At 56.2% G+C, this 11,427-nt stretch overlaps 2 protein-coding genes across 5 annotated transcripts in view; one reads left to right on the top strand and one right to left on the bottom strand.

Annotated features, from left to right (window-relative positions):
• RFC2 (replication factor C (activator 1) 2, 40kDa) overlaps window positions 1–4,723 on the top strand; it is a 14,931-nt gene extending 10,208 nt beyond the window's left edge. The window contains exons 7-11 of the mRNA XM_010854281.1: window positions 321–478; window positions 733–798; window positions 1,044–1,124; window positions 2,868–2,981; window positions 3,718–4,723. Coding sequence (XP_010852583.1) covers window positions 321–478; window positions 733–798; window positions 1,044–1,124; window positions 2,868–2,981; window positions 3,718–3,828 — 530 coding nt within the window. The 3' untranslated portion in view covers window positions 3,829–4,723. The remainder of the gene's footprint in view (window positions 1–320; window positions 479–732; window positions 799–1,043; window positions 1,125–2,867; window positions 2,982–3,717) is intronic.
• A 1,009-nt stretch (window positions 4,724–5,732) lies between these two features.
• The window catches only part of LAT2 (linker for activation of T cells family, member 2), a 15,616-nt gene continuing 9,921 nt past the window's right edge, over window positions 5,733–11,427 (bottom strand). For all 4 annotated transcript variants that reach the window (XM_010854284.1, XM_010854285.1, XM_010854282.1 and 1 more), the window contains 5 exons: window positions 11,051–11,106; window positions 9,684–9,746; window positions 9,372–9,443; window positions 8,781–8,903; window positions 5,733–6,489 (listed from right to left, as the gene is read on the bottom strand). In XM_010854284.1, coding sequence (XP_010852586.1) covers window positions 8,803–8,903; window positions 9,372–9,443; window positions 9,684–9,746; window positions 11,051–11,106 — 292 coding nt within the window. In that variant the 3' untranslated portion in view covers window positions 5,733–6,489; window positions 8,781–8,802. The remainder of the gene's footprint in view (window positions 6,490–8,780; window positions 8,904–9,371; window positions 9,444–9,683; window positions 9,747–11,050; window positions 11,107–11,427) is intronic.

The following is an 11,427-nucleotide window of genomic DNA, read 5'->3' on the forward strand; positions in this document are numbered from 1 at the left end:
GGTTCCGGATCCCAGCTGGGCCGGCAGTGACCCTCTTGTGGGCTGTGGTGCACGCGTGTCTCTATCCTCGAAGATCTTTTCCGCTTCTGGGAAAGGTCAGCCAAGCTCAGCCCAGGCAGTGCAGGCTGGGGCCTTTATTGGTTGATGATTGAAGTCGAGCCCTGATGGCTGGGTTCCCCTTAAGCACCTGCTGGGTAGGGGGGAGTGCTGCCCACGTGGCTGGGCCACGGGCATCGTGCGGCTCATTCCCCGTAACTAAAGGACTGACAGGGTCCGGCTGTGCGTTGCCCCGGAGCCTGACTCTCTTCCCGCCGGTCCAGAGCCCATTCAGTCCCGGTGCGCCGTCCTCCGCTACACGAAGCTGACCGACACGCAGATTCTTGCCAGGCTCCTGAGCGTCATCGAGAAGGAGAAGGTCCAGTACACGGACGACGGCCTGGAAGCCATCATCTTCACCGCCCAGGGCGACATGAGGCAGGTGCGTGCGGCTGCCGCCCTGGCTTCCCGGACTGGCCACACCCCTCGCTTTATAGGGAGAAGGAGGCGACTGCTGCATGGGGATGAACATAGCCAAACCAGGGGATGTTGACCCGACACCCTGGTGGTGGGGTTGCCTCGGGCCTCGGGGGAGTGGGCCTGCAAGGAACGGGTTAAACGCGGACTCCCAAGAGGAGGGGGTGCGGCCGGCAGAGACGGAATAATCTCCCTGGCCGTGTTTCTGCTCCTCGGCAGGCGTTGAACAACTTGCAGTCTACTTACTCGGGATTTGGCTTCATCAACAGTGAGAATGTGTTCAAGGTAAGAGCCGGCGTGGCCATCACAGTCGACAGGGCAGCATTTACCTGCCAGGGCCGCTGGAACTGCTCAGCTTTCACTTGGGTTGCGAGAGAGACAGTCCCACACCTGGTTCTGCTTGCTGGAGACACACAGACAGCAAATGAAGACCTTGGTTACCTAGGGTGCCCAGACATGGATCTAGCAGGGCTCCCCCTTGGATGGGCCCTGTCCACCTCTGATGGACCATCTCTTTCTGGTTTGGGCAGGTCTGTGATGAGCCCCACCCCTTGCTGGTAAAGGAGATGATCCAGCATTGTGTGAGCGCCGACATCGACGAGGCCTACAAGGTTGGTCTCGCCCTTTCTTGACTCGGGGGAAACCTCTGGCTCCTTGAGAAGGGCAGAGGGGGTGCTCCCTGGGCTGGGCACTTTACTCCATCTCATTCTAAACTGGTGCTAGGAGTTGAGCATCCTCTAACCGATCCTAACTGATGCTAAGAGTTGGGTACCCTCTACAGTTGAGAAATCTGGCTCAGAAGCTAGACTCCTTACTGTAATCACATAGCTTAAAAGTAATCAACTTGGAAGTCAGCATCATGCGTTTCTACTCTAATTAGATTTTCTATAAGAGGGATTTGTCCACCAAGGACGTGAGGAAAGAACAGCCCAACTCCTTGCCTATTTTTTTTTTTTTAATATTTGTTTATTTGGCTGCATAGGGTCTTAGCTGTGACACACAGGCTTAGTTGCTCCGAGGTATGTGGGATCTTAGTTCCTTGACCAAGGGTCAAACCCACATCCCTTGCATTGCAAGGTGGATTCTTAGCACTGAACCACCAGGGAAGTCCCCAATTCCTTGCTTTGTGGAGAAGCCATCTTTCTCTCAGTGGAGGGGAGCTGTGAAGAGCCTGGGAATGGACATCCAGGGACCCAGGCCTGGTCCTGTGAGCCGATTCCAGAGGTCACCATTGAGGTTCCTGTGGCCCTCGAGTCCACGTGGGGGCCGTGGTGTGATCTGAGGCCATTGGTCTGATGGCAGCCGGGTTCCCTCTTCCTACTGCCACCAAACCAAGATAGAAGTTGATAGAAGGGTTTAGGACAAGGTTAGACCTCAGTGGTCAAAAACTCACCCGCCATCGCAGGAGACGTGGGTTCGATCCCTGGGTTGGGAAGATTCCCCTGGAGGAGGAAGTGGCAACCCACTCCAGCATTCTTGCGTGGAGAATCCCCAGGGACAGAGGAGCCTGGCGGGCTACAGTCCATGTGGTCACAGAGTTGGACACGACTGAGTGACTAAGCACACACACACACGCAGACCTCATGAAACTGGAGCACAAGGCTGGGAGACTGAGGCAGACTCCCCGGCACTGAAGGGAGCCGTCAGATTTATGGGCGCAGAGCTTCCCCAGCCCCAGAATGCACCCCAGGGAGCCAAGGAAACTGACTCCAGACCCTGCTACTGGGTGGGATGGGGTTGGGGTTGGAACTGGGGCCTGGGGTTGAGAAGGCAGGAGGCTGTGACCTCTGTCGTCATCTCTGCCCTGGTCAGGATTTGTTCAGGCCTAATTGTGCCGTGAGTGTGTGTCACAAGTGACAACTCAGCACAGCAGTCACTCCAGGGTGCTTACTGGGATGATTAATAAGGCGTTTTAAGAGCCTTGGAGGGAGGGGACGTATGTATACTTATGGCTGATTCTCAGTGTTGTATGGCAGAAACCAACAGAATACGGTAAAGCAACTGTCCTGCAATTTAAAAAGTAGTAAACACAGGAAAGAAAAAATAAAAGAGCCTTGGATTAAGACATTTCAGGGCACAGTGGTGGACTCGTCTTGCAGTATAGTTGAGAACATTTGCAGTGTTCTGTCTGCCTGCTGGGAACATGGATCACCCCCACCCTCCAAGACCTAAAGGGCATGGACCTTGAGCCGGGTTGCCCCGTGGGGCCGATTCCCAGAAGCGCCTGGGCTGTCTCGGATGGTCTGCCCACTCCCAGCCGTGTGACGGGCCGACCCTGGTTTGGGTTGAGCCGCACCCGCCCGTATCCTTGTCGTCCGCAGTTGCACAGCCTCCGTGTCTTTTCTTTTGTCCAGATCCTTGCTCACCTGTGGCATCTTGGCTATTCCCCAGAAGACATCATCGGCAACATTTTTCGAGTGTGTAAAACCTTCCAGATGGCAGAATACTTGAAACTGGAGTTTATCAAGGTCAGTGAGAGTAGAGCAATGCCTCTCTCCCCAGGAATGTGGGCCACGCTGAGGCTGTTTCACTCACAGGCCAGGTGCCTGGAAGATGCTCAGTCAATGGCAGGTTGTCCCGGGGGCTAGGGGCTTGTTTACGCCAATCCTGCCAGGCAGTGACCTGATGTTCCCTGGGATGGCTGTGTTCATGAGAGAGGTATTTATTTACTTGTCATATAAGTGAGATTAATTGAGATGTAATTTAAATAAGAGTAAAATTCAACCTCTTGGGTGAATTCTGTTGACAAATGCAGTCTGGCTTTTTTTTTTTTTTTTTCATTTTCTTAGTGGCACCCGTCAAAGAGCTTCCCAGGTGACTCAGTAGTAAAGAATCTGTCTGTCAATGCAGGAGACACAGATTTGATCCCTGGGTAGGGAAGATCTCCTGGAGGAGTAAATGGCAACCCATTCCAGTACTCTTGCCTAGATAATCCCATGGACAAAAGAGCCTGGCTGGCCACAGTCCATAGAGTTGCAAAGAGTCAGATATGACTGAGCGGCTGAGCACGCATGCACCCATTAAAGAACTATCAGTATTCTTTTTAGGAAACAAGATGAACTTTTCAGAGTTCATTTTCCAGCTGGAGTTTGAGTCCCCTGCATCAATTTTGAGCAAACCTTTGGTTCAGATGTTCAGGTTTTAAGAATTAAGACTCTTCCCTCACTTATTAACCAGATTTAAGTTGGATTTTTCCCCCCCCAGGAAATTGGATACACGCATATGAAAATAGCGGAAGGTGTGAACTCCCTTCTACAGATGGCAGGGCTCCTGGCCAGGCTGTGTCAGAAGACAATGGCCCCAGTGGCCAGTTAGAGCAGAAGCCTCTCTTGCTGGGTTACGAGAGTCCTTACTGCTGAGAGTCACAGCCTTTGGTTTGGAAAAAGTGATGCCCTGGACCGACCCTGGAGCGCATCTTCCTGGTCTTCACCTTGCTTCCAGCACATCTCCCCTGCTCGTGGAGTGTTCAGACTCAGCCTCAGACTCACGATGGGGTGAGAGGGTGGGAAGAGACCCTCTAGGACATGGCCCCCGGTCTGTGCTTGTGTTGGCATTTTGCTAATAAAACCTTACAGTTTTGTGGCAGAAAGGTGGCAGTGCCAGGCCACAGGGAAAACCAGCTTCCTATCTCCCACATATACCCCTAGCGTCTGCAGGTAGAGAGGTGGTTCTGATAATAGATTGGACAGGCTAATCTCAGTTTTTCTAGAAGCCATAACGACAATCCCACAGGGTGAGGCAGAGTTTGCTGTAACTTATCAGCCTCTCAGAACAGCCCGGGGCCCTGAGCCCTTCATAAAGGGCTTGGCAAGAATCACCCAGGAGGGCTTCTCTGCCGGTCCAGTGGTGGAGACTGCACTTACACCGCAGGGGGCACAGATTTGATCCCTGATTGGGGAGCTAAGATCCAGCATGCTTTGAGGGGCAGCCAGAAAGTTTTTTAAAATAAATAAATAAATTGAAAAAAGTCACAGAGGAGCACAGTACAGACAGACCCAGAGCAACCTCCCTCTAGGTCACCTTTTCTGTGTAGCCGGGTGTATCTGTTGCTTTAGAGTTTCCCAGTGAATGTTGTAGAAATGCTTTGTTTGTTGGCAAAATGCTGTTTTTTTTCCCCATGTTTAAAAATTATGGAAAATAATCATTATAGATAATACAGAGAATGATATGGTGAACTTTCACATAACTCATCTTAACAATTTTATCAACACATTCCCGTCTTGTTCTTTCTATATTCCCGCCCAGCAACCCTACCACCCCACTCCCAGATTGTTCTGAAGCAGTCCCTCGGTGGGGTGAGACACGCGTCAAGACCACGTTGCTGAATGGTCACAGGAAAGTCTCCAAGGTCACTGGCTCTTTGGGTTAGGGTTTTGATTAAGAGGGGGGGTGGAAATTAAGGTACTCAAAAACTGCAAGCAGGAATTTTACAAAATACTTCAGCACATCTCAATCTTATTTATTATGAATTTTCTGGCTGCACCGCATGGCTTGCAGGATCTTAGTTCCCTGATCAAGGATTGAACCCAGGCCCCTGCAGGGAAAACGCTGACCATGAGAGAACTGCCTGCCTCCTCAGTCTTACTTTTTGTCTGGAGCTTTGGGATCCTCGGGAAGCAAAGGGATGCCTGCGCCCATTTTTTTGTGACACCCCAGCTTCCCGCACTCGATGGCGGGGCAGGACCCCTCCCGCTGGGGCCTCACCACAGCCCTGCCGCACCTGTGCTCAGGCCTGAGCCGTCCTCCCCGCAGGTGAGGCTGGGCTGCAGGGCGTGAAGGGACGGCGGCCAACAGCTGTGTTCTAGATGTTTTTTTTCCTCTAATTTCCAAACTTGCAGCATTAACTTCTCATGGAAAGAACTGTCTCATGTCTGATGAGACATCTGGAAAGAGGTTCTTGTCCCCAGCCTTCTCTCCAGATCTCAGAGTTTTGGGGTTGTTTTAAGTATTTCTTTGGCTGCACCAGGTCGCAGCATGCCGGATCATCCATCTTCTTTGTGGCACGCGGCACTTCTTTAGCTGCGACCTGCGAACTCTTGGTTGTGGCCTGGGGGATCCCTGACCGCGGGGATGGAACCCAGGCCCCCCGCACTGGGAACACAGCCTTAGTCGCTGGACCACCTGGGACGTCCCTCAGGCCCCTTTGTATGAAACAAGCCTGACCTTCATGCCTTAGAAGATTCTAGTGAGGCGGGGAAAGCAGACAAAAAATCATGCTCTTAAATTGGAAATGTTTATTGAGACGTTTCAGTCGGAGGAGGCGCTTTGTCCCCCTGACTCTGGCTTCTCTGAGGCAGAAGGTCCCTCAGGCTCCCGCCTGTCCCATGAGACGGTCATGTTCCTGCCCAGTCAGCTGGGGCCCCGGCCACTCCTCCCCGCCTGCCCCTTCCGCAGTCTGCCCGCAGCGGACGCTCCCACGAGAGGTTCGCAAAGTTAGCCGCAGCTTCATCTCTGCTTTAGTTAACCAAGGCCCAGAGAAAGGAGCGCCAGGGCACCCCCAGCTGTCGAGGTGAAGTACATGTAATGCTTACAGGAGACAAGTTATTACACAACCTCTACCCTGAAATGCAAAATATTAAATACCACCCCACCTGCATAAATTAACTGTACAAGCTTATCCATCACGAAATCCCAGCAACCAACGTTAGTAAGCGATTTGGGATCAAAATCCAAAGCGAAAAAAAAGGACACAAACACCCATGTAGTACGATGTTTTCAATGCGGGTAGGGGGACGCGGCTGCCCCCAGTTCTGGGCACGGGACCACGGCGGGAGCCGCCAGACCCCAGGCTTGCCCGTGGGAGCCGGTCAGAGGTTGGCTCCCTGTAACTGTCCTTTCCCAGGCCAGGTGCTGTGTGGCCAGCCGGCTGGTCCTCAGGACACGTTGATGCCCCTCCCAGGAGTGCAGCAGGGAGTGTAGAAGCTGAGCGGCTCTGGAGAAGGGGTCCTGGGGAGGCGATAAATGGTTCCCTGGCTCCTTCAATGAAGAGGAAACGTATTTGTTAAAGAGGGAAAGGTTTCCCTGGCCTGACTCTTTGTCCCCTTGGCCCCAGGAGGATACACAGTGATGGTCAGTGAGCAGAGAACCTGCCCATCAAACAAGCGTGTTTCTTATTCCAGGAGCTAGGAGCTTCTGCCTTTTTTTTTTTTTAGGTGAAAGGCTGGGGATCTTAGTTCCCCAGTCAGGGATTGAACCCCCATGGAAGCTCGGAGTCCGAACCACTGGACCACCAGGGAGGTGCCTGCTTTTTGTTTGAATACCTGAAGGGACTTGACCAGGGGTACCAGGCCCTAACTCCACTTTGCCCCCAGCCTTGCCTGGTGGCCCTTCCACCTACTCGAACACAGGGATTAGGTCTCCCCAGTCTTGTCAGGCCACTTTGGATACCAGCTTGTGGAGTTCAGACCTTGTGTGCGAGGTCGAGGGTGTAAATTCCAGCCAGCCGGAGTCCAACCCCAAACTAGAGGCTCCCCGTATCATTTGTCAGACAGCGTACTCTAATTTCTTTCCTCTTAGGAACCTGCACAGCCTCTTTCCTCCTGCCCTCTCCCTGAATCCAGACGCAGGTCTCTTAACTCCTCACTTCGTACAACCCCCTGCATGGTATCTCCAACTTAGCAGGCCCAGACATAAACCAGCCTTGCCCACAAAACCTGCTCTGCTGGTCGCCTCCCTGATCTCAGTTGCTGATAGTGATGCCCTCTCCTTTGACTCGGGCAAACCTCCCAGGCCTCCTCAATCCTCACTCCACCTGGCAGCTGACAAGCGGCACATCAGGGAGCCCCTTCAGCTGCACAAACGGTTTGCCCCCACCACGGCCTCCCGGGTTCCTGCCCTAAGGTACTGGCCTCCCTGCCTCCCCGTCCCTGTATTCACATCTCTACACAGTGGCGGGCAGTGATACCTGAGAAACATCAAGTCACTCTTACCCAGCTGAGCACATCCCCCATCTCAGAAAAAACCCAGCTGCTGGCCCTGCCCTCCACCTCTGCCACTCCCCCATCGCTCTGTTCTGTTCCCCTCTTGTCAGACTCAGGCTCCTGTCGGGGGTCCTTCCCTCCCCTAGAAGGGTGAGGAGGGGAGCTCTGAAAGACTTCTCTGCCTCCCAGCTTAAATGAGGGCACCCTCCTCTCCCCCACCACATTCCTCCTGCCTCTCCCCACTCCTAACATCTTAACTGCTCAATTTCCTTTCTCCCCTCCCCTCTCCTCCCTTCTCTTGTCTCGCCTCTCCTCTTCCAGCTAGTTTGCCTGTTTGCTCTCTCCCACCAGAATGGAAGTTCTAAGTGGACAGGGATTTATGTATCTTCTCTTTATCACTGTGTCCCCAGCCTCTAAGACAGGACTTGCCCCTGGCAGGTGCTCCCTAGTTGCGGGGTGAATGAATGAACTGTGGGCTCTGCCCTTTGGGCTTAAACGCCTGCAGCTGATCCTATTGCTGGTTTCTCAAACGGCCCAGGCCTGCCCCCAGTGTGACAGGCTTGCCCGTGTCCCCCAGATTGGGACTTCAGGCAGCCTTTCCAGGACCCTCGGGTCGACTCCCCTGTCCCGGAGGCATGGCCGGGCTCCTACATCTTTGTACGTGTGTCCATCCCCTCCTCCGCGCATTCTAAGTGGGGACCGCGGCAGGTGGCTTGTCCTCTCTGTGCCTTGGGGGGCGCCAAGGGGTGGTGTGTGAGCACTTGGCACCATCACCAGCCCCCATCCCGCCCCATCCCTGCGTCCAACATGAGCAAGTCACCCTGGTCCTGCTGCTGGTTTTTTTGTCTGTGTGGCTGTACCATGTGGCACGCGGGATCTTGGTTCCTCGACCAGGGATCAAACCCATGCTCTTTGCAGCGGCAGCACGGAGTCCTAACCACCAGACCACCTGGGAAGTCCCTGGCCCTGCTTTCTGTGTGGGTCTTGCGTGTCCCATCTAAGACACAGGTCCCAGTAGCTCCACGTTGCAAGCGAGGAAGTGGGTCACGGGAGGTTAAATCACCTTCCAAGGTTGCAGAGGCCCACCCAGACTCACCAGCCTGCCCTGCCTGACACCCCCGGGGCTGAGACTTTGTGTCTGCCGTAAATATGTCACCTCACCACGCCAGCCACAAGAGTTGGGGGTGGGCAGGGACTTGTCGGGAGGTCCAGTGCCCCAAGAAGCCACCCCGTTTCAGTACCCGTGAGTGCTGTCCACAGCCCCTCCTGTGGCTCCTCCAGCCCCGGTGCTCTGCTTTTCCCTGGGGATGTGATCCCCCTTGTGCGGCCCACCAGCGGGGACCGTACCTTCCTCCAGGCACCTTCTTCCCTAGGCTTCGATGGCCGCCACATCCCCGTTCACATAATCGGGCTCCCCGTCCTCGTCTGGGCTTCCTGCCAGGGAAAGCGGTGCTTCCCGCGGGGCTGGCTCTGCGGATCCGTGGGCAGACGGTCAGAGGGTTCACATGGACACGCTCAGCCCGGCCCTATCTCTGCAGATGGTACCGTGCAGACCACGGGAAAGGCTACACTGCCTGGTGTGTCCGTCTCACCCTCTCTGGGATCTCCCGGCAGTCTGTCCCGCCCGGAGCAGGGCAGGTGCGATTCCATCCAAGCCACTGGACGGGCAGCAGGCCAGGAGGACCCAACCTCAGAGACCACAGTGCTTCTGAAGGAGGTCCTGCCAGGGTTGAGCCGCTGCAGCCGCTGATGCGCCAGAAGCTTCGCTGTGGGATCAGCTGGACGGGCCTCGGGGGAGCCCACCTGGCCTCATTCTCCCAGATCCCCTAAGTGCCCCTCTCTCCCCCTCCCCCTGACTGTGTGTCCTAGGGCGGCCCCCCTCCAATGCAAGCCAGCTGTAGGTGACCATTCGGGAATGCCTGGGCTCTGGCCACATACCCATGACTTTCTTGGACTCCCGCCACTGCTGAATGGACGCCGAGTTCTGATAATCCTCAGACCCCTCATCCCCTGCAGAGAGAGCACCAGGACAGGGGCTGGGGAAGGGACAGCCACCACGGCCATTCCTCAGGCCAGTGAGGTGCCGTGGCCGCCCCTCTAGGGGGGCAGCCTGCATCCTTCAGGTGCTTGGCAGACCCTCGAGGGAGGGAGGGAGATCCAGGGACTGACGGGGCCTCCTCCCGGGACACGAGGTCTAGTACTGGTGAACCCTGCAGCGGGAGCTCCAGACCCCCAGCAGTGCAACCTTACCTGATTCCATTCTCTTTGGCTTGCAGATGAGCACGTTCTCATAGGAATTGGTGTCATCGTCATCTGCCAGGAACAGGGGAGAGGGTGGGGGGTGCTGGTGGGTCCTGCGTGACAAGCCTGGCTCTTCCTCCCTCCCTCTGTCTCATCAAGCCCCCTCTGCGTCCCGCAGGGCCTCGAACATTCTCCTGGACAAGCTTCTTAATGGGCACAGGCCTGGCTCCGTGGCTTCCACCCTGGGCTCCTTCTGTCTTTCAGAAGCATTCCCCTGAATGCTCTGGGGAGGGGCAGGCCCACCATGGATAGTTAAGAGAAGGGAGACCCATCTCTATGCGGGCAAGAGGCGCAGGCAGAGCCACTGGGGGCACAGGAGACAGGAACCTGCCTAACCCTTCAGGCAGTGGGGGCAGGCTGAGGATCCTCTGCCTGGGGGTCTAGGCTGGGTGTGGCATATCAGAGCCTGGTACCCTGGCTTTGCACCCCACCCCCACCCCCCAACGAGCAAGCTAAGCTCTAAACACTGCCTCACCCAGCTTCCATCTTTGTTGAAGAGGCTCTGAGAAGTGAGGGCTTTCCCCCCAATATAGGAGCGCAGCGGGGGAGAAGAAGACCTTCACTCCCACTCTAGCTCGGCCTAGGCAGGGATCCAGGCCTATGCCCCCTTCAGCAGGCACTGCCCACCCTCCTGTTCTGTAAAGCCAAGGTGTTAAGAGCCCAGGGTTCCAGCACCTTCAGGGCTGGCAGGGCTTGGCATCCTTCAAGCAAGTCTGCCCCTTCCAGGGCCTCTCTCCAAGGACCCATGTGTCCCCAGCCTTGAGGGAGGCCCTGAATGACAAGGGGATCAACCTACCCCTGGTCCCTGCCCTCAGCTCCCCTCTGCTCTCCGACTCTTGCTCCCTTCCATCCCTGCCCTCCTCTGCATCTCAGCTCCTGCCCACAGTGCCAGCCTCCTCAGTCCTCCTAGGTCCTCTATGGTCCTCCCTGATCCTCTCAGGTCCTCCTCAGTCCTCCCCCAGTCCTCCCCATCCTCCCAGGTCCTCCTAGATCCTCCCCATCCTCCTCCGTCCTCCCGGGTCCTCCCGAGTCCTCCCCTATCCTCGGTCCTCCCAGATCCTCCTCAGTCCTCCTCGGTCCTCCCCAAGTCCTTCTCGGTCCTACTAGGTCCTCCTCGGTCCTCTCCGATCCTCCCACAGTCCTCCTCGGTCCTCCTAGGTCCTCCCAGGTCCTTGCCATCCTCCCCAGTCCTCCCTGATCCTCCCAGATCCTCCCCGGTCCTCGTCGTCCTCCCGGGTCCTCCGAACCCTCTCTGGCCCAGGCCCGAGGGTGTGGGCTCTGAAGCTGATCTGCCCTCGCTGCCTCCTCTGCCTCACCTTCCACGGGCTTCTGGAACGGATCGTAATTGTAATAGTCCGTGGAGGTGGGGTCTCTGACAAGAAAACACAGACACAGCACCAGCTGCGGGGCAGACCCGTGGTGGGGGTGGGGGCTTCACGTGGGGGGCGGTGAGACCACGGCTGCCCCAGCCGTCGTCACTCCCCCCGGAGCCCGTGGGGGGCTCAGCCAGGGTCTCACCCCTGAGCCACCCTGGGGCTGAAAGCGTGGTGGCCTGGCTCCAGCCACCGTGCCGGGTGACTTTAGGCAAGTCGCCTCCCGCCCCAGAACCTCAGTTTGCCCAACAGGGAGCCCAGGAGGAGACGTCCTGGGGACCCTTCCTCTGGAGGGTCCGCCGACGCAGGATGCGCCCCGC

This window comes from Bison bison, unplaced genomic scaffold (assembly GCF_000754665.1).
Source record: "Bison bison bison isolate TAMUID 2011002044 unplaced genomic scaffold, Bison_UMD1.0 scf7180017864340, whole genome shotgun sequence".
NCBI lineage: Eukaryota > Metazoa > Chordata > Mammalia > Artiodactyla > Bovidae > Bison > Bison bison.